This window comes from Stegostoma tigrinum, chromosome 38 (genome assembly GCF_030684315.1).
Source record: "Stegostoma tigrinum isolate sSteTig4 chromosome 38, sSteTig4.hap1, whole genome shotgun sequence".
In the NCBI taxonomy this organism is placed as follows: Eukaryota; Metazoa; Chordata; class Chondrichthyes; order Orectolobiformes; family Stegostomatidae; genus Stegostoma; species Stegostoma tigrinum.
In genome coordinates, this window is record NC_081391.1 from 11,633,342 (window position 1) to 11,659,757 (window position 26,416).

The 26,416-nt window shown below is 39.6% G+C and overlaps 1 protein-coding gene across 1 annotated transcript in view; it reads left to right on the forward strand.

Moving 5' to 3' along the window:
• The window catches only part of dlgap5 (discs, large (Drosophila) homolog-associated protein 5), a 72,184-nt gene that overhangs the window by 37,780 nt on the left and 7,988 nt on the right, over nucleotides 1–26,416 (forward strand). The window contains exons 6-16 of the mRNA XM_059640655.1: nucleotides 4–105; nucleotides 7,927–8,013; nucleotides 9,654–9,727; nucleotides 11,799–12,094; nucleotides 13,549–13,670; nucleotides 13,995–14,091; nucleotides 16,381–16,469; nucleotides 20,659–20,819; nucleotides 21,571–21,672; nucleotides 22,332–22,548; nucleotides 24,947–25,175. Of these exons, the coding sequence (XP_059496638.1) occupies nucleotides 4–105; nucleotides 7,927–8,013; nucleotides 9,654–9,727; nucleotides 11,799–12,094; nucleotides 13,549–13,670; nucleotides 13,995–14,091; nucleotides 16,381–16,469; nucleotides 20,659–20,819; nucleotides 21,571–21,672; nucleotides 22,332–22,548; nucleotides 24,947–25,175 (1,576 nt within the window). The remainder of the gene's footprint in view (nucleotides 1–3; nucleotides 106–7,926; nucleotides 8,014–9,653; nucleotides 9,728–11,798; nucleotides 12,095–13,548; nucleotides 13,671–13,994; nucleotides 14,092–16,380; nucleotides 16,470–20,658; nucleotides 20,820–21,570; nucleotides 21,673–22,331; nucleotides 22,549–24,946; nucleotides 25,176–26,416) is intronic.

A 26,416-nucleotide genomic window follows, 5' to 3' on the forward strand; every position in this document is an offset into this window, starting at 1 on the left:
AAGATGAGAAACTGAATAAAGAGGCAAGTGACAACCTGAAACCAGGAGCGGGTTCTGTGGCAGCTGCCATTTCCAGTGCAGCCAAAGCAGCAGTGAGAAGAGGAGGCAAGTGAGTTGGGAAAACCTGCTATTATGAGCTGGCAATGGGTATACCCGTTTCTCCGAAGCGTGTCTTACTGGGTAGCAGCGAACGAAAAGAAGGTTCATACCCCTGATATACTGTTGGAAAAGTGGCTGCCCTCATTGTCATGCTGTTGAAAACTGTATCCTGTTCTGGTTTCTGTTTATGTGAAGGATGTTATTAATCTTGAGAATTTGGGGAGATTTACCAGGATGTTGCTGGGTGTGGAAGGTTTGAATTATGAAAAAGCTGGATAGGCTGGGAGTTTTTTCACTGGAGTTAGGAGGTTGAGAGGTGACCTGGTAGAAGTTTAAAAAAAATAATGAGGTACGGGTAGAATTGTTAGTTATCTTTTCCCTAAGATGGGGAACTTCAACACTTGGGGACACATTTTTACAGTGAGAGGAGAGAGGTTTTAAAAAAGACATGAGGCAAATCTTTTTGCACAGGGTGGTTCGCATGTAGAATGAACTTTCTGATGAAATGGTGGATGTGGGTACCATTCGTGTTTAAAATCCATTTGGATGGATATGAGTAGGAAAGGTTTGGAGTGATATGGGCCGGGAGCAGGCAGGTGGAACTGGTTTAGCTTGAGATTACGTTCAACGTGGACTGGTTGGACCAAACAATCTGTTTTCATGCTGTTATGACTCTGACTCTACAACTGACACTTGTGTGTTGGATCACAGTTTCACTGAATAGGTCAAGATCCATTCATGCAGCATTGAGCAATTGTAGCGTCGTGAATTGTCAGTGTGGTAGCTAGGTTGTTGGGCCTTTTGAGATCACAGCCTCAAGTAAATAAAGCTCTGGTGGCAAGTTAGTGACAGCAATGAGAGAAAAGAACAGCCATTCATTTGGACTTTTTTTAAAATATAGAATGGCTTTCATGCATTTTTTGTATAAATTACAAAAGTTGGAATTTGTGGTGAATCTGATCCTAGCTTGCTCTTGATGTCCAGGACCCATCAAAGAAAGGTATCCTGAACTTCTGTTAACTGCTTTTGTGATGCTGAATTGCCATGGTACATAGAATCCATCTAGTCCAGTTACACTGTTAACTCCTGTAATGTAGGTTGAATTCTATACTGACTGCATTGCAAGCTGAAATTCTGATTTAGTGTTAACAAATGGTTTTTACAAGCTTGCTTTTTTTTGTGGCCTGGTAACTTTTCAAACTATTCCTGGTTAGGCCACATCTAGAACTGCAAAGTTGGAGTTGAGTATGTTTAGCATTGAGTTTCCAAGAGTTGTCATTAAATGGGTGTTAGATCCCTCTTGCATTTGCAACAAGTCTGTTATTTCCACAATACTGCCTATCCAAAAGGGGCATTGGATATTTTTTCAAGTTATGTTCTTTTTTTTCATGTCATGTGGGTGTCACTAACTGAGCCAGCATTTATTATCCAAGCCTTTGAGAAAATTATGGTGAGTTGCCATCTTGAACTGCTCTGTTTGCTCTAAGTAGATTTACAATGCTCTTAGGAAGCAGTTCCAGTGTTTTGATCCAGCAACATCGAACAAAGTTGCTTGGAGGGGGACTTACAGAAGGTAGTGTTCCCATGTCTACTGCAGTTGACTTTGTAGATGATAACAGTCGGGGGTCTAGAAGGTGCTGTCTAAGGAGCTTTGGTGAATTTTATCTAAGTGTGGATTCAGAGCATGGCTTTGCAAAATTGAAGATTCGCATGCCTGAATCTAGCAAAACAAGGACTAATTAATTAAAACTTGAATTGAATAAGATAAATCATTTTTTGGTTTTGTCAAACCAGTGTGTGTGGTTGTAGAGTGATGTTTTTTACATGTGACATTAAATCTGAAGGTGAGCTTTTTGTTTTGGATTGTAGTATATCCTAATCGGTTGAAAGCCTAACGACTCTTGCAAGTGTAATTGTTAGATTTCAAAGTGACAGTGTCCATAATCTGTTGAACAGAATTATTTGAACATGCAGAAATGCATCCTATCGTAGGAAACCTATTTTAGTACGAACTAACTAATTATTTAATCTCCTTGATAGATTGGCTAACTCGCTTAACCATCAACTTGTGATCTTTCCTTCAACTGCTTGGCAAACAGCCCTGAAAACAATTTATCTTTTCGTGTAACTGAAGCCTTTTTTTAATGTTCAAACTCGGATGAAATTGACCGACTTTAATGTAACTACTGGGGAAAGAAAAGCCAAAGTTCCACAATGTTACCTGATCTTTGATCCTTTGCAAATAGTAAAAGGCTACATTGTTCAAGCAAAGTACTTGCACTTTAAATGGTTAAAACCTGATTTGCTTGTGTTGCTGCATGGGGTGAAATTGAAGGAGTTGCCCTTCAGTCCCTCAATAAATGCTCTTTGGATGTGAAAGTGTTAAGGATGAATTAAAAAATTTTCTGATACTGTGGATTCTGCTAGAATGGATAGTGAGAATCAGTTAAGCTGGAAGCCAAAGTGTAAAACTACTGTCTAAAAGGTTTTTTTGTGAAAGGTGAGAGAATTTATAAGCGTATCAGGAGGGAAATGGTTCTGTTTTCAGCAACATGCTAAGGTTTGTCATTGTGGACAGAAAAGTTTGAACTCCGTTGTTGGCTATAGAAGTGGCACTTTGGGTAGAAGCAGTGTATGTTCTGAGGAAACTGGAGTTTGAGGTGTAACTCGCTCTGACTAAATGTTTGAATAAATAAAATATGAATGGCATTCATTATAAATGTCAGTGTAGGAGCAACACCCACCCCCCCCCCCCCCCCTTTCCCCGGGCCCAGGGAGAGAGGAAAAAAAGGGGGACACACAAGCAGCGGGCAGTTGGCAGTCTTTTATTCTTCAAGCAGTCACCAGTTCACATAGGGATAGGGACAAAGATTCCACCGCACCCCCCCCCCCCCCCCCCCCCCACCCCGAATCCGGCCTCGAACACGAGAACTCCGTCCCTTAATCTTAAACTCAAATTCGAACAGAGATTAATTACATTCTGATTTTCATTGAGATATAACATCTTTATACATTGTTTGACAATAATCACAGACAACATGGTCATTATGTCCTCCCCTTACCCTGTACAAACAATCCTGTGAAACACCTAATTAATGATGGGCATTCCTGTAGAGAGCCCCAGGTTCCCATGATGTCTTCATGCTTAACAGACATTGGGAGATCCCAAGGCCTGGCCATTATAATGTGTCCTATTAATTTGCATTCCAAAGTTACTGTCCATAATCGTTGGATACTTTCCAGTCTTGTGTCTCCAAGGACTGCGTGACTTCTGTTGTTTTATTGTATTCCACGTGCTATCTCTATCAAATTCTGTTAGTTCTGTTATATTTTCCCACTGTTCTAACTACTTTAAGATTTTTAATATTCATTTCTACCATTAAGTTAGTTACATATAAAGTTTTATAACTACTTCCATTGTTAGCATTCTAGCCAAAGAGTTGTGAGCAATTTGTTTCTTCCAGGATATGCCAGGCGTCCCTTTAATGATGAGGGAACAGGTTTCCTGGGGCTAGCTAACTTTCACATCTGTGTGAATGTTTTCCCTAAGCTTTTATTATGTTTTGGTTATATCTGTGCATCTATAATTACATTGAAATCTACCTGTGAATATCTAAAGAATCTTTAACCAGAGCCTATTTCTTAATATTGTGAATAACTTTAAAGAAACAACTGATTACAATAAAATAACTTCAGCTGTTGAGTTAGGCTATGTGTACTATTCAGCTGTCTCCTGGAATGAGATTTACAGCCCATGTCTTAGCTAATGCAATTCACCTATTGGCACAATATCCTTTCATTAGAGACTGGAATCAATCACTTGTAGGTTAATGAACTCGTTTGATCCTTCAGGTCTTTACAAGCCACAATCCCATTAGTTCATGTATCTCTGTTATTGCAGAAGCTTTATCATCAATGTTTGTTCTAAATTCGCAAACTCTGTCCTTGAACATTCTCTTATTGGACAGTCTGCTGCTTGTGCAGCCCCTACCTTCTCAATGGCACTATTGTTTCACTTAAATGCTGGAGCGGCTGTTTCATTCTGTCTTAATCACTTGTATGTCACTTTGTTTCTAAATGCTGGAGCAGGCCTTTTAATTCTGTTTTATCCCTTTTGTCAGCCATTTTGTATCTTTCAAGTATGGACAGTCCTTACAACCAGTGACACAAATATTTTGCTTGTTTGTGTTTTTTCTCCAATTGGGTTAATTCAGATCAAGTGAGCAATTGTGCAGTTATGATGGATAGGTCCCTTTTTAGGGGTTCAAGTCAGTATCTGGCTGTAGTTGCGATAAGGACTGAAAGAACAATTGGGCTGTGTAGCATGAATTAAAACCAGTGATCTTCCTATTAAGCACTTTGGTTAGGTTGTACATGGATCATTATCTATGATCCCTGCTAATGATATCTGACAAGTCAGATCTCAGACTAGAGTCTAAACAAAAATCAGTATTTCAATTGAATCTTAAGCATGCAGTGGTATAGATCTGTGTTATTACACAAAAAAGTCACAAAATAGAATAAACCAAGCTATTTAAATTTAGTGGTTTGAAAGATGCCAAAACCTTTGTATTTTTCCTCTGTTCCATGTATCAAGAGCATTTTTTTAGAATTCTTAAACACCAAAAAAAATTCCCTTCCCCATTCATATCTATCAGTTTAACTTGACTATTGCTTTTGATTTCTGATCTTGATAGCTTCATCCTTGATGGTTCACACAACCGATTCTTCTGTCAGCTTTGAATAACCCATTTAGTATTCTGATCTGCTACCTTCTGATTAAAAAGACTTGCACTGAGGTAAGCTAATTCCTAACAGTTCTAAACTAAGTACCCACTCCTAATCCCTTCCCCAAAAAACTGAGAAATTGGTGCATCAACTTTTAACCAAGACATCTGCAAACATACCAAATGTTTTCCAGGCTATGGATGTTTCCGTTAAGTAATAAAAAATCAATTCCTGATCATTATAATTGAATGCAGGCTAATGATTGTCAGTGCTTATTCTGTCTGCCTGTGAGTGTGTCATTGCAAACAAATTCTCAGGAGCGCACACCTACTGATTACAAAAAGCCACAGCTTCAGAATACCGGCAAATTAATCATTAAATACTCATTCACAAAGATACAAACTCAATACCACTAATTCAAAATCTAAATTCTCAAATAAACAACAGTAATTTTTTAATAACACTTGACATCAGGGGAAGCTGTTGAGTTACTAGTCTGGTAATCCATAACACATGCCACCATGACAGATACTGAATTCAAAAAATTCACTAAAGTAAATCTGTTTTTGAAAATGTCCAGTATAATTGATGACCAGTAATTATCAACTGTTACAAAGCCCCATCTGGTTCATTAAAGTCCTTTAGGGAAGTAAAGCTGCTGAGCTTACCTGTTCTGGCCCTCATCTGACTTCAGACTCAGTAATACAGTTGACTGTCAACTCTGCAATGTCTGGGCAAGCCACACAGCTTGAGATGAATGAGGGATGAGTACCAAATGCTGGGAAACCAGTGACACCCACATCCCCTGAACAATTTTTAGGTGTGCAATTTCTAAATGCTATACTGGAAGATCTGTAGTGAGCAAGAGCTTTAGTCAAAGCTTAAAAACTTTTAGCGAGAGAATATGGTTAATGTTAAAAGAACCAGGCCAGGAAGTTTGGGGGTTTGTTATTTTTGAGGTGGAGAGTGGAGCAGGGAATGGTTGTGTGGTTTGGGCTGATGTTTAACCGAAGCCTTGAGTAGCAGAAAGAGTCTGTTATTTGATTGGAAGCAGAACACTTGAGAATAAACTAGTAAAACTCAGCTGAAAATTTGAGTACCATGCTCAGAGAATTATGCAAGGCCCTTGAGGGTGCAAAAGTGACTTTCTAAACTTTGTACCTGAATGAGTGACATTGATATGGAAAGAAGAAAAGCTATAACAGTTTCTGTTAAGCTTTTGTTTCAGAGCAAAGTATGAGATCTCTGATTTGAAATTGGAAAACTTTGTAGGGGCTGTAAGTGGGGGGGGGGTGGGAATGGGCGATGACAAAGTGTGGAGCTGGATGAACACAACAGGCCAAACAGCATCTTAGGAGCACAAAAGCTGACGTTTCGGGCCTAGACCCTTCATCAGAAAAGGGGGAGACGGAGAGGGTTCTGAAATAAATGGGGGGGTGCAGATCGAGGACGGATAGAGGAGAAGATAGGTGGAGAGGAGACAGACAAGTTAAAAGGGGCAGGGATGGAGCCAGTAGAGGTGAGTGTAGGTGGGGAGGGAGGCCGGGGAGGACGGACAGGTCAAGGGGGTGGGATGAGGTTAGTAGGTAGGAAATGGAGGTGCACCTCCCTCACCTGTTCTTCCCCTCCTCCCACCTCAAGCCGCACCTCCACTTCCTACCTACTAACCTCATCCCGCCCCCTGACCTGTCTGTCCTCCCCAGACTGACCTATCCCCTTCCTACCTACACTCACCTCTACTGGCTCCATCCCCACCCCTTTAACTTGTCCATCTCCTCTCCACTTATCTTCTCAACTATCCATCCAAGTGGAGAGGAGACGGACAAGTTAAAGGGGTGGGGATGGAGCCAGTAGAGGTGAGTGTAGGTAGGAAGGGGATAGGTCAGTCTGGGGAGGACAGACAGGTCAGGGGGCGGGATGAGGTTAGTAGGTAGGAAGTGGAGGTGCGGCTTGAGGTGGGAGGAGGGGAAGAACAGGTGAGGGAGGTGCACCTCCATTTCCTACCTACTAACCTCATCCCACCCCCTTGACCTGTCCGGCCTCCCTCCCCACCTACACTCACCTCTACTGGCTCCATCCCTGCCCCTTTTAACTTGTCTGTCTCCGCTCCACCAATCTTCTCCTCTATCCGTCCTCGATCTGCATCTCCTCTTCTCCCCCCCCCCCCCCCCATTTAATTCAGAACCCTCTCCGTCTCCCCCTTTTCTGATGAAGGGTCTAGGCCCGAAACGTCAGCTTTTGTGCTCCTAAGATGCTGCTTGGCCTGCTGTGTTCGTCCACCTCCACCGTTTTTTTTAAAATCTTGGATTCTCCAGCATCTGCAGTTCCTACTATCTGGGAAATAAATGGGGATTGTGTTTAGTCTGATCTCTTTCATAAAGCTAGACAAGTGCAATAGGTTGAGTGACCTTTTTTCTGTGGTGTTGCATTCTGTGCCTCCAAGAACTAAAGTGATTGAACAGGAGTCTAAGAGCTTCAAATCAGGGGCTAGGTTTACCTCAAAATCTGGTTATTAGCTTCCCTGCCCATAGTACAATGAACAGTATCCTGATAAGCATTTAGAGAGCTGAAGCACATTAAATATCTCTGTGGTCTCCAACCATGATGTCTTCTGTTCATTTTTTAAAGAGATAAATTCAATGCAGCTGATGTCAGTAAATAGCTAACTTCAGATTTATAACCGGCTTAGTATATGTGCCTGAAAACTGGCACCGTGCTGTTTATAAATAATACAGCAGAACTCTTAAAAGCCTTTTTGAAAGTCCCTCAGCGAACTTTGATGTTTTGTTGAATAAGAATTTTTAACTTGCATTTAATACTGGAAACTGCAACATTTGTGTAAATAATTTAAATTATTATATTGTGTTACTTTGGTTTGTTTATGTCAAATTTAATTGTTATTTTTTAACTTTATTGCCCCTATCTCCAATCAAATTCCATTCCTGGATGTGTGCAACATTTTTTTTTCTGTGGTGATGAATTTTAATGCGTGCAAGACTTTCAATGAAAATGCACTTTACTTTTCAGAATATAGCTTATGAAATGTGTGAATTTGCTGTTTCAGTAGCTAATCGTGTCATTCTCCAAATTGGATTCTAGATGTCAAAGCAGCACCTATCAAGCCACTACAGACAAGGAGTAGGCTTGAACCAAAAATTGCACCAAAAGCTGTTAAACCTGTGCAAGGTAAGTTAGTTTGTTTCTTTTTGTGAACAGTGACTAGCTGTTCGGTTTATACCATTGTACCGGAAACTCAGGATTTGTAACCTGTATTTTGAGTGTAATGTATGGCTAAAGCCCAAGCTGGGGACATGAAAGGATGTAGAGGAAATTTACCAGGCTGTTGCCTGGTATGGAGGGAAGGTGTGATGAGGAAAGGCTGAGGGACTTGAGGCTGTTTTCATTAAAGAGAAGAAGGTTAAGAGATGACCTAATAGAGACATACAAGATGATCAGAGGATTAGATAGGGTGGACAGTGAGAGCTTTTTCCTCTGGTGATGGCTACCATGACAGGACATAGCTTTAAATATAGCAGTGATAAATATAGGACATATGTCAGAGGTAGGTTCTTTACTCAGTAGTAAGGGCATGGAATGCCCTGCCAACTTTAAGGGCATTTAAATGGTCATTGGATAAACATGGATGATAATGGAATAGTGTAGCCTAGTTGGGCTTCAGCTTGGTTTCACAGGTCGGCGCAACATTGAGGGCCGAAGGGCCTGTACTGTGCTGTAAAGTTCTATGTTCTATGAAAGATCTGTTCAAGTGTTCTAGTACTTTTCCAGCATTGCTACTGGACCAGATTTAATTTATAGTGGGAACTCTCTGGCTACTTGAATGGACTAGTAGGCTACTAGTCTAGGCTATTCAAACTCCAATGCAAATAGCCTAATTTTGTGTCCCTTGCCCTGCTTGACTTGAGTTGCTTCAGCAAATGACCCTTTTCAGGTTTGTGGACAATAATTTAGTTGCCTAATTAATTTTAAGCTGCATTTGGGTAACTGAATCAGTTGTTTTCCAACTGGTTCGTGACATTAGTAGACAATACTACAAACAAGTGAACCCACTGCCTTTCTTTCCTGATGCATTGTGCTTTTTAGACTAGCTATTACTAGTGAAAAGGCGGAGACTTCTGCCTAAGACTTAGCTGCTACATTTGCTTTCCCATTAAGTGTCTCCCTCACTCTGTCTAAACTAGATCTTTCAGGAGGCGACCCATGAAAATTTTCAATGTATAATGAATTAGATATTTTTTATTAAAAGCTCCCCTCTGTTGAGAAGGCATATCTTTGGGCTATAGTTTCGTAACTTTGTGAGATCCTCCCTGCAATATGTTGAAATTTTACGATCACTTGGTTATGGGGGAAGAATTTTCTAAACGCATAGACTAATTAAGAGCAGGCATAGATAATTTTGAGCCCTTGAGCCTCTGATATACGTTAGACCCAGGACTAAAATAGTCTTTCAGAAATTGTTTAGTGTTGCTTTCAAATTTGTAGTCAAGCCCTTTTTTTGCACTAAATAATTGGTGCTAAGTGGCTTCAAATCTGCCCTTGAAAGTATCCGGGTTACCAAGACATGGCTAACCACCGACAGGGCAACCTTTTAACATCCAGTCATGCTCGTGTTCAGGCCACAGCTGGAGAACAAAGTCTGACTACTGTTTATTCATCTAGTTGATGATTAAAGCACTGAAGTCAAAATCTCAACACTTAGTGAAACTGAGTGATACCCGTTTTTACAGATGTGATTTTGGTTGACAATACGTTGAATGCTTGATCTTATTCTGAGAAGAAATACCGACTAATACTATTCCTTTCTTTAGTCCCGAAGTCTCAAGCGTCTATCAACAAAACCAAAAAACTAGGACAACCAGGAGAAAAATCTAACTGCAAACTGGTGAGAGCCATTTATACTGTAACAGAGTCTCCACTCCTTTATAAAACTGTTTGACAAAATTGATTTTTTTATATAATTGCTCCTGTTAAATGGAGTTTATTTGCTGCAATTAAAGTTACTGTATATTTCACCAGGCCATTTTAATATCTCCACTTGCTAAAGCAGCAATCTGTGTGCATGATGTGCCTGTCATTTGTTTTTTGGGTGGGTAAGAGGATTTCCAGTACACTTGTGCGAAAGGGCAACAGTATGAGAGTGCTTGAAGCAGTTTAGAAGGCAAATAGCATCTTGACCCTAATTGCAAAAGGGTTAGAGTACAATGATAACAATTGTGCTGTAACTGCAGTGTGACCATTCCTGAAGTACTGTTCAGTTTTGGTGTCCATATTTAAGAGAGGATATACTTGTATTGGTGTTGGTCCAGTGAAGTTTTCTTAGATTCTCTAAGAAGAGAAGCTGACTATGGTCTAAATTCTCGAGTTTAGCAAACCTGAAGTCGTCGTGTTTCTTCACTCATAGGATCGTGAATCTTCAGAATTTTGTATCCCAGAGAGAGTTATGAAGGTTCAATCCTTGAGAAAGAAGGTTGGCTATAATCCTGGTGGAGCAGGCTGAAGATGTGTTGTGTGCTCCTATTCCTTGTATGAATGAATTGCATGTTCTGCATGCAGCAGGCCAACTATACTGCTCTTTTAGAGTCACTTTGGGATGTACACTGCATTCTTGTTAAATATGCAGCAGAGTAGAACTTGGAATATGCCTTTACAGCTATTTTGTCACAGTGAATGTACAGCATTTTTTAAATTCTGAGTGGAGTATCTCCCACTTAGTTGTTTTCCCCTTGAAATATGTGAAATGTTTTGCTTGGGACCAGTGTATTGTCTGAGAGAATGGCACGTTGTGACATTAGGATAGTGGCCTGCTTCATTTTGTGATGGCCGTTTTGTTGGTCAAATGCACCATGCTTCACAGCTGAAGTCTGATCACTCTGCGTATTTTTCTAAATTTGAGTTCCAAAGTCGTGGTACTGGATTACATTGAGGAAAGCGAACTTTAGTTATATAAAACTGTGGAGGGATGTCCATGACAAAGCCACAATGGGATTATGGAATAAGTAACCCAATTGGAGGTTTACAAAGGTCGTGAGAATGCCAAGCTTCAAGCTGGTACGGTAGTGGCATTTTATAAAGCAAGGGAATTTGAGGCAGCAAAAAGCCAGAGTTCTAAGGAAACAGTGTTCCCATAGTTCTGGGGTTTTAAGAGTGAGATAAGTATTAATGTCATAGGTGATTACCATATGAGAGATTTCCCGCTAACTTCTTGGTCCAACTTGGTTGTATACCCTGAAACGCATATTCAGGGTTCTTCTATTTGATGGATTGCTAAGTTTGGTCAGCTGCAGTCTCCATATCATTAGATCCATAAATTTCCAAATTGAAGCCTGGCAAGACACTTCAAGTGCATAAACTAATTTCCATTGGCATGTCCTGGGTTTTAAGAATCGAATTCCATTCTAGGTCATAATTTGTCATTGGAAATTTTGGATACCTGTTTCCTGTCTTTCAAGTCACTGGTTATAGATTTTGCAATTGTCATTTGTTGCTGTTTTTGTTATGTCATATTATGCTATGACCATGCAGCTAGTGAATTATTATTTGCACTTTAAATTTCGCACATTTGTTTTCTGTCTAGTCTACAAGTGTGATGGCTTCAATTTGCTCTGGTAACTTTGTTCCAGAGGGCATTCGTGATCAAATACATAGCATGTGATGTCTTCTGGGTTAATTTTTCAACCTCTCTTGTTCTTTTGCATCCAATCAAGGGTGAAGTTAACAGCACTGTAATAGCGGTGTCAAAATTTGTTTCGGTTGCAAATGACTGAATTAGCATTTTAGTATCTTGTTTTTCCAAGTATGGCAAAATAGAATAAAACTATCTATTGACTACTTAATAGCTGTTTTGTGATATGCAGTGATGACTGACCAACATGCATTGATGTAATCTTGTGCCCAAGCTAAAGTAACTTAAAGCCAGCTAAAACTGAAATTAAATACTTCAAATTGTCTTTCAGGCTGTTCATGATGAACCAGTGTCTGTCCCCTGTGAAGAACAAGATATGGAAGTCACTGAGAAAGATCAACCACCAAGTTGCAAGGAACCAATTCAACCAACTGAGAACGACACTGGGCTCCAAATACCACCAGTACTGGGTACTGGACGTGTGGGCAAGAGAATCTCTTTTGCACCTGAAAACTATGTCTTTGCACCCATGCCTGGGTTGGCCCAACTGAAGTTTCCCCCACTCAGCCCCCGAAGTGTGAATAATTTCTTTGCGAGTTGTTCTTGGAGTCCTGTCGAGCACAGATCGTAAGTTAGAACACGATAATTCTTCCTAATCAAACAGGCTTTTTGTGCATTTGCTTAGTTTGCCTCATGTTTTTTTTCCAGTCTGCACTGAATGCCAGTGATAGTTGTACAGCAAATCCATTCAGCACACCCTTGTGAAACTTCACAATTATTCTTAGTAAACTGACCATATTTGGCTTCCTGCCTTCCTGTAGTGGATATTGTGCTAGGTGGAGTATTAGCAATCAGGGAAAGTGTACTGTAGCTACTTGTTTCCTTTCTGCGAAGTTTAATTAGATTAGTGAAGCTGCGATAGTAAAGAGCCATAATTCACTCAGCTGTGTAGAATTCATTAAATGCAGCTAGGTCAACGATTGGCATTATTTGGTCTTGGCCCTACTTGGTTGAGGACAAATAACATGAACAGCTGGTGCAGCACCTCTTCCTCCACCACCACCCCCCACCCCCCCCCAACAGTAGCCTGATAACTCATCAAGACTGGCCTTTCAATGATGGGCATTTGATGGAAGTACTGGAGAATGCTTGTAAAACTGTATCCCAGTATGTGCTTGGCATTTTCCAATAGAGCTATTGGGTGAAGGGAGGGAATGAGTTAAAATTGCTACCTAATTGCTTCAGGACTTTTACAAGATTTTTACTGTCTTCAGAAACAAGATGGATAAACCTTGCTGAATGTGGCAAAGCTGAGCAGTGATTTTTCATTCTCTATTTCTTTCTGGTCTCGCCGGCTAATGTTTATGAACTGTTTTATTACCTTTTAACCAGCTACATCATTGCGATTTCTCCGATCAATTTCTTTTGTCCCCTGCTCTAAACCTCATGCCCTTTTCTTGCATAAACATTCTTGATACAATACTGTTCAAACTTTCCCACAGTGACGCCATTTTCAGTGCTTGAAAATTCACATTGTGAGAGCAAATGTGAGAGGCTGGTGAGCATTTACAAAAAATAGGAGGAATGGGACCTGCCTGTTGGAGCAGGAATGTGATTATTTATCTTAGTTAGAACTTCTTGGTGGCCATTGCTACTCTAGAGCATGTAACCTCAGTTGAGTCCTGACCCCTGCTTTGGGAACCCCTCTTTAACATCCGAGTTAAATTCTGTACAGTTGATGAATGCCATTGATGTTTCCATGTGGCCTGGCATGCGGTTCACTATTTATCCACGGTTAAGACCGTAAAAAGAAAAATGAGCAGAATTGGCTCATTCAGCTTATTGAGTCTGTTGTGCCATTTTGATGATGAACTGGTATGTTTCTCAACCCCATTCTGCTTTCTCCCTGTTACCCTTGATCCTCTTACTAATCAAGAACCTATCTGACTCTGTCAATGAGTTTTTCCAGCAATGAGCTCCACAGATTAGACATCCTTTGGCTGAAGAAATTCGTCCTCCTTGTATCTCAATTCTGCAAAAATAAACATTTTATAAATATGTTTCTCTTTCCTTCTGTCCAGAAAAAATAATGTTGTTTCTTCCACAACACCAAATTTGGTGACCAGAACTAGAAGTAAGCTTGTCCCAAACTTTGAGTCTGAGCATCTCCCTGAAGCAAAATGTGAAGACCCTGTTGGTGCTGGTAAGTCACAGTTCTGATGGACTAGTAAATAATTCATTCAACAGAACTGTAATCCTTATGCTCCTGTTATACATGCTGTAAAGCCTCATGACAGCATCCTGTTGTAGTAATAGTGACTAAAAACGAAATGTTGCTATCAAATTAGAGTTCCACCAGTTGAATTGTTCATTTCCTTTCTAAGGCTGTTTTCATCTCAAAATTTCTCCTTATTGCTTGAACTGGAACTTTTTTGGGAATTTAAATTGTCTTTGGGAATGTCATAAAAGGCAACCCAACGTGTTCAATTCAACATTTGAATAATTATGAAATCTGACCTTTTTATAGTGATTGAAGAAGTATCTGCACCTAACAAACCACAAGATTCTTCAGCAAGCTGTACAACTGATGTCAGTGGACCACTACACAATGTTGCTTATTTCAGGTCAGCCACAAAATTGAAATCTTGGCATAAAGTAACAATGTTCTTTATTGTTGAAGTATGATCTAGGTGAGATTCACCTAACTTGACAAATCTATTTTGAAAGATGGTGTCTGTATGCCCTTTGACTTGATTGATTTTTGTCACATGTACCCAAGCACAATGAAAAGATTTGTTTTGAGAAGTACAGGCAGATCATGGCAAATAAGGCCATACAGATTAAAGGGGGTTAACAGCGAGGCAAACAAGGTTTCGACAGCGGAGGAGGTGCACAAAAACAAGGTCAATATTAGATTTGAAACTAGAAAAGTCCATTCAGCAGGGAAGAAGCTTCTTTTGAACCTATTGGTGCATGTTCAATCTTCTGTATCTTCTGCCTGACAGAAGAGATTGGAAGATCGTATTACTGGAATGGGTGGGGTCTTTGACAGCCTTTCCACAGCAACGAGAAGCCTAAATGTTTTTTCAGGAGTTGTCTGTGTGCAGTTGAGTAAACGTCCTAAGTATTTTGCAAACCAAGCAGAGACAGCATAAAGGCAGATCTCGTTGTCTTCTCGCATTTAGTTAGTAATGAGAAAGAAATGCTGGCCTATCCAGAGATACCTACATTCATAGTAAAGCAGCAGCCTCCTTTTTAGAAATTTGGTGGTCCTGAGGTCCATCTTGCTGATTTTTTTTTTGGGGAATGATCTCTTGCATTATGTCTTCACTTTTCTGTAAGGCAATTGGAGGGTTGTGATTTGAAAAATCAGCCTGTTTTTTAATGTATGTCCAACCATCGGGCTTTTTATTTCTCGAATTTAACTGATGTGGAAGAGCAGAGTCACAGATCAGCTTCAACGTACTTGTTTTTGTCTTTGGGAAAACAAATTTCGCACAGAATGAATAAATAGCTGATTCGGGTTTGCTGCTTTGGTGTACTAGTTCAATATTAATACTTGTTACAAATGCATTTTTTAAAATGTTAACTATGTTAAAATGTTAAATATTAACAGATTTGTTAATCTGGGAGAGAATGAGCCGCTTGCCTCAGCTGTGAAAAGACTAGAGTTTTTTTGTTTACGTGCCATCAACTGTGCCGTCGATAGCATTGCTATACAATACAAATCCCTTGATGCTGTCTGAATTTAAGTGATTGATTTGAGTGTTTTAAGACACCTTTATTATCTACCAGTACATATCTTAATGTTAAAAATTCAGCAAATAGCAGTAAACAGCTTGAGAGAGATATTTTTGTTCTGCAATTTGCTGTAAGCTCTTGGTAAAGCTAGAATGTAACTGAACCACAAACCTGTGTCCGATCGATGCTGAGTTATTTGAACTGGATTGCAGAAGGGCTGCTGCAGTTTAGCTTAGTCTCAGTAAATGCCACTACACTAAATTGGCTGCAACTGATTTGCTGTCCACTGATACTCAGAATTGCCTTTTGTGAGGCCAATCAGGCCCTACATTTTAAGGTTGTTCTGGTGTATTGGGATTGCCTGTACTTCAAAGCTCCCATACCCAGATTCAAGTCCCATCTTGCCAGGAGATATATCCTAACATGTCTGGAGATGTTTGTCAAAAATATCTAGGCTGTCATGTTTGAATGGCAATCTAAGGCACCTGCTATAGGAGGGATATTATCAAATTGGGTAGGGTTCAGAAAAGATTTACAAGGATATTACTGGTGCAAGAGGGGCTGGATAGGTTAAAGGTTTCATCCTGTAGCGTAGGAGGTTGAGGGTGACCTTTTATAGAGAATTATAAAATCATGAGGGCATAGAAATGATGAATAGCAAAGGGTCTTTTCCCTAGGGTGGAGGAGATCAAAACTAGGGAGCATAAGTTGTAGACGAGAGGGGAAAGATTTAAAATAGACCTGGCAGCGTTTCCACACTGAAGATCGTTTGTACATAGGAAGTAGTAGTAGATGCAGTTAAAATTACAACACTTGAAAAGATATTTGAATGGGTACATGAATGGCGGATATGTGCCAAGTGCAGGCAAGTGTGACTAGTTTAGTTTGGGTACTTAGTGAGCATGGATGAATTGGATGGAAAGGCTTGATTCAGTGCTGTATGACTCTGACTCTAAAGTTTGAGGGCTGAAGACTACCTTGAGAAACTTGAGCATGAAAATCTAGTATTGAAACCAGTAGAGGACTGTTCAGACTGGAAAGTGCAAACAATAATCATCGATATCACGGTTACCGGCATCAAATTATCATAGGTACCATGCTGAAGCATGATTATTTTGGATATCTGGGAAGAGTGGGTTGGATGATGTTAACTTGAATGTGCTCTTTTGCAGAGGAATTGTTCAGTCGGGGACTGAAAGTTTGACGGGACTTTGCCAGCAGTGGGAAGGGCGGGCTAATTCTGCAGAGGTTCCAGATCATGGTAAGGTTGAACTGTGCCAAATGAATCCCATTGTCAAAGCAACTTGCACACTAGCATGCCTTGGATCCTTTCAAAATTGAAATTTTAGAAAACCTGATTTCAATTTCATTCCACAATAGCAATTTAAAATTTCATTCGTTTTTTAATTTCTTGTCATATTACAGTTGTCAGCCACTTTAAACAGTATATTCATTAAAAATAAGTTACTGACTTTAGATGCATTAAAATTGCTTATTATATCCTAACATTTACCATGTGTATCTACCTGTGTGTGTTCCTTTGTTTTACAGGCAGAAATAATTATTTGCTGTTTGGTCACAGTTGTCTTTTTAGCTTGACTTGCTTCTTTATTAGAAAATAAATAGAGCAAACTGTTTTAACTGAACTGGCATTATGTACATGGCAGTCTTGATAAACTGGCAAAAATGATATACCTGAAATACTGGAAGTTTACTGTATTATTGCAATGTCTGTGTAATCGGTTAAGGGTGCGAGTGAGAGGGCTCTCTGCCAATATGTGTTTTTTTAAGGCAAAGCTGCATTATTATCTGAGTCATTTACACCGTAAGTGAAGTAAAGCAATGTGTATACCCTCTGCATTGTGTTTCTGTTACTTAGTGTGTTTTTGCATTTATGTGGACCTCTTAAATAACCAGAATATTTGATCAACCAGAACACTCTGGTCTCAAGTGTCCATTAATAAAAGGTTTGCTGTATAATTAAAAACATGATTTACAGTCCAGATAGAAGGAGAGAGTGAAGAAAATGTAACTTTGTATAGCTTAATGAAATCTCACGACATAAATTTAAAAATTGAATGCTTGAAACATGCTCCATTCAGGAATATGCATAGGTAGTATGAATTTGGTTCAGTGTTCAGTCCATAAAACCCACTCCATATTCAGCTAGATCATGGCTGATCTCCCTAAATGCTCTTGTTCCTATAACTTCTACAATTGCATTGCAATTTTTAATGTCTAGAAATCTACATTGGACACTTGACGGCAAAGCTGCCTCTGCTTTTGTAAATTCTAAGGATTTGCCACCTCTCAGTGAAGAAATTCCTTACAACTTGACACATGATGTTTCTCAAAAACCCTTTTTCCTCTATGTGGTCTATATCCCTCTCTTCCCTACCTATTTAAGAAACATCTTGACAGATACATAAATGTTGTTGTATTTCTGCCGCCACCTCTGGTACTTTTAGGCACTTAACATCTGCTATGTTTTCTTTATAAAAAAACTTGCCTCTCATCTCTTAAACCTTTCCCCATTTATCTTAAACCTATGTCCACTAGGAGGAAGACTACAACTATAGATTCTTTGCATGTCTTTAGTAATTTTGTAAACTCTATCTAATTTTCACGTGAAAATAATCCCTTTCTAATCCTTTGTAATAGCTATTTTTCTCTAAACCAGGCAACATCCTGGTAATTTTTTTTAAGATCTTCTCCAAAGCTTCCACGTCCTTCAGGTAATGCAGTGACCAGAACACACTCCCATATGTAGCCTTATTAAAGTTCCATACAGGTGCAAGATGACTTTCCAATTTTTACACTGTATGCCCTAACTGATTAAAGGCATGCCGTACGCCACCTTGACCAGCCTATTTGTTGTGTTGCCACACTCAGAACTGTGGAGCTAAATGCCTAAATCCTTCTGGTAATGCTTCTAAGGGTTCTGCTCTTTACATTATACTTCCTCCTGTATTAGACCTTTCACAATGCATCACCCCACATTTGTCTGGCTTAAATTCCATCTGCCATTTCTCCAGCCAATCTATTTCTTGCTGTTCCACTGGTAGTCCTAATCACTATCCACTGCTCTCCAACCTTGGTGATCAGTAGATAACAAGGTATGAAGCTGGAGGAACACAGCAGGCCAGGCAGCACTAGAGGAGCAGGAAAGCTGACATTTTGCATTGGGACCCTCAACCTTTGGTAATCATCAATTTGTTTTATATATATAAAACAGCCAAGAAGTCTCAGCAATGTTCACTGCAAAATGCCACTGGTCACAGATTTCAAGTCAGAAAAACACCATTCCACCACTATTTTCTATGACTAAGCCAGTTCTGAGTTCACTGGATCCTTTCTGTATCTGCCTGCCAGAAGGGACCTTGTCAAAGGCCTTGCTAAAGTTGATGCAGACAACATCCACACTCTGCCCTCATCAATCGTCTTAGTCACTTGCACAAAAAAGCAATCAAGTTTGAAACATGACCTCCCCTGCACAAAGCTGTGCTGCCTGTTTCTAATAAGTCCATCTTTTTTCCAAATGTGAATAAATCCTAAGAACTTTCCCTACCACAAGTATAAGGTTCACTGGCCTGTAGTTTCACAGATTATCCCTTATACAATCCTTAAATGAACAACATTGGCTGTCCTCCAGCCAATGTTCACTGCGACCTAAAAAGGATACAAAGGTTTCATGCAAGGCCCTAGCAGTTTCCTCCTTCAGTGTTCTGGGATAGATCTCATCAGATTTTGGGGATGCATCGACCATAATGCTTTTCAAAACACCAACACCCGCCACCTTGATATCAACATGTCCCAAAATATGAACATACCCCTTTTTAGGCTCACTATCCACCATGCTCATCTCCTTTTGTAATGCATTAGGACTTCACCCACATCCTCTAAGCTCCATGCATAAAGTTCCTCCTTTGTTCTTGAGTGGGCCAAACTTTTCTCTAGCTCCTTTTTTGTGTGTCTAAAAAGCTTTGGGTTTTTCCTTTAATTCTGTTTACCAGGGTTGTTTTTGTTCCCCTGTTCTTTGCTTAATATGATTGTTGCTAGCCTTTCACTCGGGTATCTATTTGTTTCCACAAGTAACTTAACTTGTTAATTCACATCCTCTGCCCCAACCAATCCAGGCTCCTAGCACTTAAAAGGGAGCCCCAGTCAATATGGAGGAAGATAAAGTGACCCAGTACTACACTTTTCCATCTGTCCACATATCTGTTCCTCTGGCTCCAGCTGACTGGGGGTCGTATGACAGGCCCCCGATCAAAGTGATTATATCCTTTCTATACCTGAGCTGAAGCAATATGGCCTTGCTGGGTGAGCTCTCAAAGGTGTCCCCCATCAATGAGTTGTGATATTGTCCCTAAGCAGTAATGCAATAAAGAATTCTGTATGCATTAGTGAGATCGCCACTCCTACTTTCTAAATGCTAGAAATTTTAAGCCCCGTTCCTTTAATGTCTTCTCAGTTTGGTTGATAGCCATTAGAAATCAATGCTTGTCCTCTTTGCTGTACACTTTGACTTTGCGGCCATGAATATTTTTTCCATCCCTGGCCTCCACTGGATGGCAGTGTGACATGGTGCTGAGCAGTACCTGAAATGAACCTTGAGCTAAACCATAAAAGGCTAAAATATCTCCAAAAGCTATTCCTCAAAGAGCATTCCAGGCGACAGCACTATTGCAAGAGCTTGTCACTCTGTGAATTCACTGTGTAAGTTGTATATTTCCAATAAAACATGAGCTGTATAACAAGTTCTGTGACTTGACATGCAGTGATGCTCTTTTGTTTCTGCTGTCACAACTTGTATTAAAATATAAGTTAAACTTTTAATATTTTAGAATCAGCCTAATTAGATTTTTAGTTAATCTGCACCTAATGGTCAGTCATAGCAGATTTCATGATTTAGGAATAAATGTCCAAAAATTAATTTCTAGAGCGATCACATTGTATTTTATGACTAAAATCTTCAAAAATGTATTTCATCTTCTCATGAAAGCTTCATTCCTTCACAGCTGATCTTTTTGTCTGTTTTTACTCTCCAGTTGGGCAGCATTAGCAACACTTTTTTTTTCTTGTTAGGAAAACTTCCAGATCCTTATTGACCTCTGTTTAGCTGGGTTGAAAGCTGACTTGATGGACCATTATCTATTACAACATGTTCTCCTGAACTAGTTTGCAAGTAGAAATTTTTGACTCTGATTCTACCTAATTTGCTAGCTTTTCATCTGTGCATCCAAGTCAAGTAATATTGGATGAATGACCTGTAAACGTTTTAGTTCTCTGAATCTTGTGCTCTGGTGAATAACTGACAATTTGCTAGATCTTGTGTGATGGCACCAGCCTACAAACTTATTTGTTCTTTACAAACTTGGTCTTTTAAGCAACCTATCCAACAAAAACTAACATCCCAAAGTACTCTTTCAAATTATATTTCCACTTAGTTAAAGACTTGATTCGCACAACTGTGGGACAAGCGCGTCTTCTCATGGCCGAGCGATTCAAGCAGTTTAATGGCCTTGTTGATGATTGTGAGTTCAAGACAAGTGAAAAGGAAGTAACTTACACAGATCTTGAAGGATTCTGGGACATGGTCTACTTCCAGGTACTTAAAGAAAATTTTCTTCGAGCACAGTCAATTATTCTTTTCCCCCACCACCACCGCAACAAGTGACAGGCTTGTTTTCTTTTCCTGTTTGGGAAACAGTTGCCACTCTCATTCTCTCATTATCTGTACAGTGAGCAGAAAGGAATTAACTGAGGGGATGGCAAAATTTTCTCAATCATTCATGTTTTATAGCTATCAGAAGTGCCCGCTGGGAAAGCTTCGCATTTCCTACTACCACTGAAATACCTCTGCACGGACCAGGGATTGACCTGGGATTTTCTGAAAGTACTGAATACTAGCAGACGATGAGGCTAGCTTATGGGGTTGGCCAAGGAAAGGGTGGAAGGAACTGCTTTAAATGACTGAGATTGCAGTAAATTGAAGTGATGGAAAAGTGTCATTTCTTTTGTCAACTTACAAAAATAAAATGGGTTATCAAAGAGATTGCTATATTGAGATTAGTGAAAATTTAAAATTTTCAGTCACTGGCTGCAACAATTGTATCCGCTAAGTTGGCAAAATGAGCCTAAAGGGAACAACACTTTGAGAGGAAAAATCGATCAATAGAATTCTTTGCAATCATGGAGAGATGCTGCTGAAACCAACGTTCCACTGTTGTCTTTCCCAGTTTCAAATAGAAGTGTAAGTTTCTTTTCTCCCAAAATCTGAGAGAAGTGTGCATGAGAAAATCTGTTTTTCTTTTCCTCATCCCACTGTGTCAGTTTTAACTTGGGTACTTGCCTTCCAGGTTGAAGATGTGAACAAAAAATTTGAGCATCTGAGAAAGCTTCAAGAAAATAATTGGGAGGAGCCAAATGAGTTGCTGTCAGTGCCCAAGAAAATGGTCAAGGTATAGGACAAAAAGATTTGGAATTGGTCATTCTCTGTCATCTAGATGCTTTTTGGTGTTTATCCTGCAGTGTTTTGTAAACATCCAAATCCAGCATATCAGCTTATTTTTCTTCTTTAAAAAAAGTTGTAGCTACAAGCAAAGGGTAGTAATGCTAATGCAAGCTTCTTTTGTGCATCTATCTGCCTAAATCAATATCCTGGTCATTGGACCAAGTTGCTTTAGTGGCTGATCTGATGAATCAGTAACTTTGTCCTTTTCCTTTCGAAACCAGCTCTATATACTGCCTACATGTTTCTTCCGTACAACAATGTATTCAAAATATAAGTTGGTTTTTTTCCCTATTTTAGACTGTGTGCACTTTCCTGCAAAGCACTCTCTTTAATTCTATCAGGTTACTATGAAAATGTGCCATGTTCTCTAACAAGGATGTGTATGAGTCTTGAAAAAATTAAATAGATTTGGGGGGAGTCAACCAGCAAAACATTGAAGAGGTGATCAAATATGACTAAGGCTTGTTGTCCTTGTAAATAATGTGCAAACTATTATGATGCTTTCTTTTTAATTCCTATTTTAAGTGGAGCTTTTCAGACTTTCAGTTCTAGTTTTGACAGTGTGCGTTATCAAAATTTTGGTAATTTTCACATTCCTCTGTTTAGAAAAAGGTTGCCATCCTAAAGCCCACAGAAGACCCTGCAATTAAAGCCAACAAATCCATGATCGCACCAAAAAGCAGTCTTGCTGCTTTAAAGGCGTCTATGAAAGCCAAGCTGAAACGGGAAGTGACCGGCACCAATAGACAGGAAAATCAACAAGATGTTATTGTGTTTGATGCAGGATTCTTCAGAGTGGAAAGTCCTGCAAAAGGCTTTGCTGGTAAGACATGTTTGATGCAAACCAGTCCAGCAGTCTGCTTGTGTCCAATTTAAAAACAACTGGCAAAATAGCCTTGTCTGTGAAACATGATCCAGAAAGTCAAGGTGGGAGAAATATTTTAGATGCTTCCAAAACCTAACAAAAGTTTTGGCCTTCAGAAGCAATATAGACTGTGCATTCTAGCTCACCAGTCAGAGGCTACCATCCCTTCTAGGTCCAAACAGTAAAACTTCAACACTAGGGTTTTGGATTTGAGTAGTTGCAAAATTGTGGAAAGCTCAGGTGTCATGCAATTAAGTGGCCACGCTTAGTGTGAACTGGTCACTCATTAGGGATTCTACATATCCTGGGGTTTGCTTTGCATATTTACAGAGCTTAATGGCAGCATCCAAAATTCTTCCTGGATAACTAATCCAAAATGTAGTTCAAATCGTGTGTAACAGATTAGGTTTTGAAGGGTTATTGATGTCGCGTAGTATTATTCACTGAGGGGTGAGCCTTGAGGTTCGTGTAAACATGCTGCAGCTACACCCAATATTCAATTGTTTTATTGTATACAAAGGTGCAGTCAGCACAGCTGATTTTTAGAATCACTGCACATGGGTGTGAATGAGTTATACATGACAACATGTCTGCCTTGTAGATAAAATTTATTGCAACTGTTTTATAAACTCCTATTTTGTTAGTTAGTATCCCCCTTCATGTTCAGAAGTTTACTCCCGGGTAACAAAGACCTGAAACTCCCAAGCGTGCTTTGTATACTGTGCATATTTGGTACCCCAAAGGAAACTTGCATTCGAGATTATTGGTACTCACGTGTGCAAGGTTACCTGGGCTTTCTGAGATTCACATCTGAGGAAGCAATCCATTTTCTCCCTCCTGTCTCCAAGTAGTTCATCAGCCTACTTTGATCTGAGCATTGTTTGGGCACAGTTCCCTTACAACCTGCTCAGTGCATTCTATCACATGATCAACTTTGGTAGGCCGAGCCTGCTGCCTCGAGACTCGGTTAACCAGTTGTCTTTTGGCAGGCTCATTAGATTTTTTGATCTTGCATGTCTAGTTCTGTTCTTCAGCCTTTGCACAACTGATGAAACAAAAATTTCATCTCTGACAACTTCTTGGCTTCCAAGCAACCAGTCCATATGATGTTTGTTACAAGTTTAACTATAATAATATCAAATTCTTATTTCACCTTATCTAAAACACCAGCCTGCAGGTTTTTTCTCTGTTTGAGTTTTAAGAATAGCACAGTTACACCACAACAGTCGCATAACACCCTTTTGTATCAATGTAGTCAGACCTTGAGGATGAACATGTTTCTTTTTGTTTTCAATTCAGTTGAGAAAATGCCAGAGTTTGGGCTGAGGGCTGAGATCTTATTCAGAAGCAAGCATTAGTTTCTGCCCTAGCAATGTTCTGTTTTGCCCCAAAGAAATCTGCTCTGCGGCAGCAGCTTTCTTTCTAGTTTGAGTATCTTACAAGCAAGGACAGTTGGGATAGGAATCTTCAGGTAGTTAGAATTAGTAAATGTTTAGATCATGTCATCAGACAGAAGTTGTAAAATTTTCTCTACAGCTCAATAAAGAGAAACTAGAAGGAGTCCATTAAGTAGAAATGGAAAGGTAAGAGTATATTGTCTGATTTGAATCTGTGTTGGGAAACAGTGTGGGACTTTGTTCAATGTTTAAGATATTTCTAACTAATATTTATACATGTTTTATAGCTTATTTGTTTCGTTTTTTTGCATGGATGTTTCGATGACCAGCTGCAATGTTAACTAATTAAACTGAAACATGCGATCTAGCAAACTTGGAGTATTGTGTACAGTTCTGGTCACTGCATTATAAGAAGGCTGTGGAAGCTTTGGAAAGGGTGCAGAGAAGATTTACTAGGATGTTGCCTGGTATGGAGGGAAGGTCTTACGAGGAAAGGCTGAGGGACTTGAGGCTGTTTTCATTACAGAGAAGAAGGTTGAGAGGTGACTTAATTGAAACATATAAAATAATCAGAGGGTTAGATAGGGTGGATAGGGAGAGCCTTTTTCCTAGGATGGTGATGGCGAGCACGAGGGGCATAGCTTTAAATTGAGGGGTGAAAGATATAGGACAGATGTCAGAGGTAGTTTCTTTACTCAGAGTAGTAAGGGTATGGAACGCTTTGCCTGCAACGGTAGTAGATTTGCCAACTTTAGGTACATTTAAGTCATCATTGGACAAGCATATGGACGTACGTGGAATAGTGTAGGTTAGATGGGCTTGAGATCGGTATGATAGGTCGGCACAAAATCGAGGGCTGAGGGGCCTGTACTGTGCTGTTATGTTCTATGATTGTGTGATTTAATTTCAAATGGTAAATGGGCTTTTAAAAACAATACAAATATCTAATGTTTGTGCAGCATTTCCCGACACTTGTTCTGTTGTCGATCGGGTTTCACAGCAGCAACCAAAAGAACAGTGCACCCCTGTTAAAGGTTTGCGTGACTCATCTACGCTAACCTCGTCTATCCTTTCTACGTGTGATGAACCAAATCATCAGACTTCAGAAAGAAAGGTTTCGAAAGGTTTACCAGAGACTGACGTGCCTGTAATGAAGAAAGACACTGGCAGCTCCGTGGCAGAAGAGAGGTGAGCCTTACTTTCTGACTGCATTTTATTTGTTCTTTAAACTAAGGCAAATATTTAGACTGATGTCCATTTGCACTCACTCTGGAATCATGTTGGTCTCTGAAATCAGATTTCTGATGAAGGGTCTAGGTCCGAAACGTCAGCCTTCTTGCTCCTCTGATGCTGCTTGGCCTGCTGTGTTCATCCAGCTCCACACCTTGTTATGTCAGATTCTCCGGCATGTGCCGTTCTTACCATCTCTGAATCGAGTATTGATTTGCCTGTTCCTATGCTTTGCCTTTGTTCTGTTTTACTGTAAATTTTTCCATGTTTCAATTAGCTGGTTCTCAACATTATGAAAATTTTCATAAATACCTATTTAACTATTTGCAATAAGGAAGCTGTTTTGTGTGGTGATTTTTAATTTTTACCCTTTACTCTTTTCCATTGAAAATATTGTCACTTAATGGCCATAGAAGCCAGACTCTCGATAACGTTTTGGGTTAAAGGCTTTTTTTTAAACTCTAGGCAGTCTCAAACGCTGACATCTATCTGAATGAGTGGGGTAACCGGGATTGTGTGCGGGCTTTTTGTTATCCAGAGTTGTACAGTTAATGGTTGTTAGGTTTATTTTCTTTCAAAATCTTCTATCCAGGAACACCACCTGATTTTGAAGTTCAAGTGTAGATGAAGGTTACTTTGAACTAAAAGTATTCTCATTTGTTTTCCTCTTTTAAACAAGTTGGTCTGAGCAGCCTTTGTATAGAATGTTACTGAACTGATATATTGCAGAGTGTATCGCTGGAGCCAGTGTTCTCTTGAGGTGGGGATAACAGCTGGTTTACATTCTTGCCCTTTTCTGGTGTATTAGTCAAAAATGAATGGCTATTTTAGAGGCTACTATTCCCAGCTGTATCTCTGGAACTGACGGTAGGGGAATATTTTAGCCTGGTTTGTCTTGGTCAATGATGCCCAAATAAATTAAGTTGTTACCAGAAACCCTCCACTACACTAATGGGTGACAGATGCATTTTGTGGCTTGGATATCTAAATATACAAACTTTGTCAGTTTGTTCCAGCCTTGTAAATTGACCTATTAGGTTATAGTTATCATATTGTTTCCAAGTCTCTAATTATAGATTCCTTAAATTTTTAACATTTAATTTTGGGTTGAGGTGTTCGAATGTATGTGTAATAGCACTTATTTTAAATGCTGTCCTGAGAGGCAGAGAGCAGAATTGTCTTTACATCTCTCAACTTAT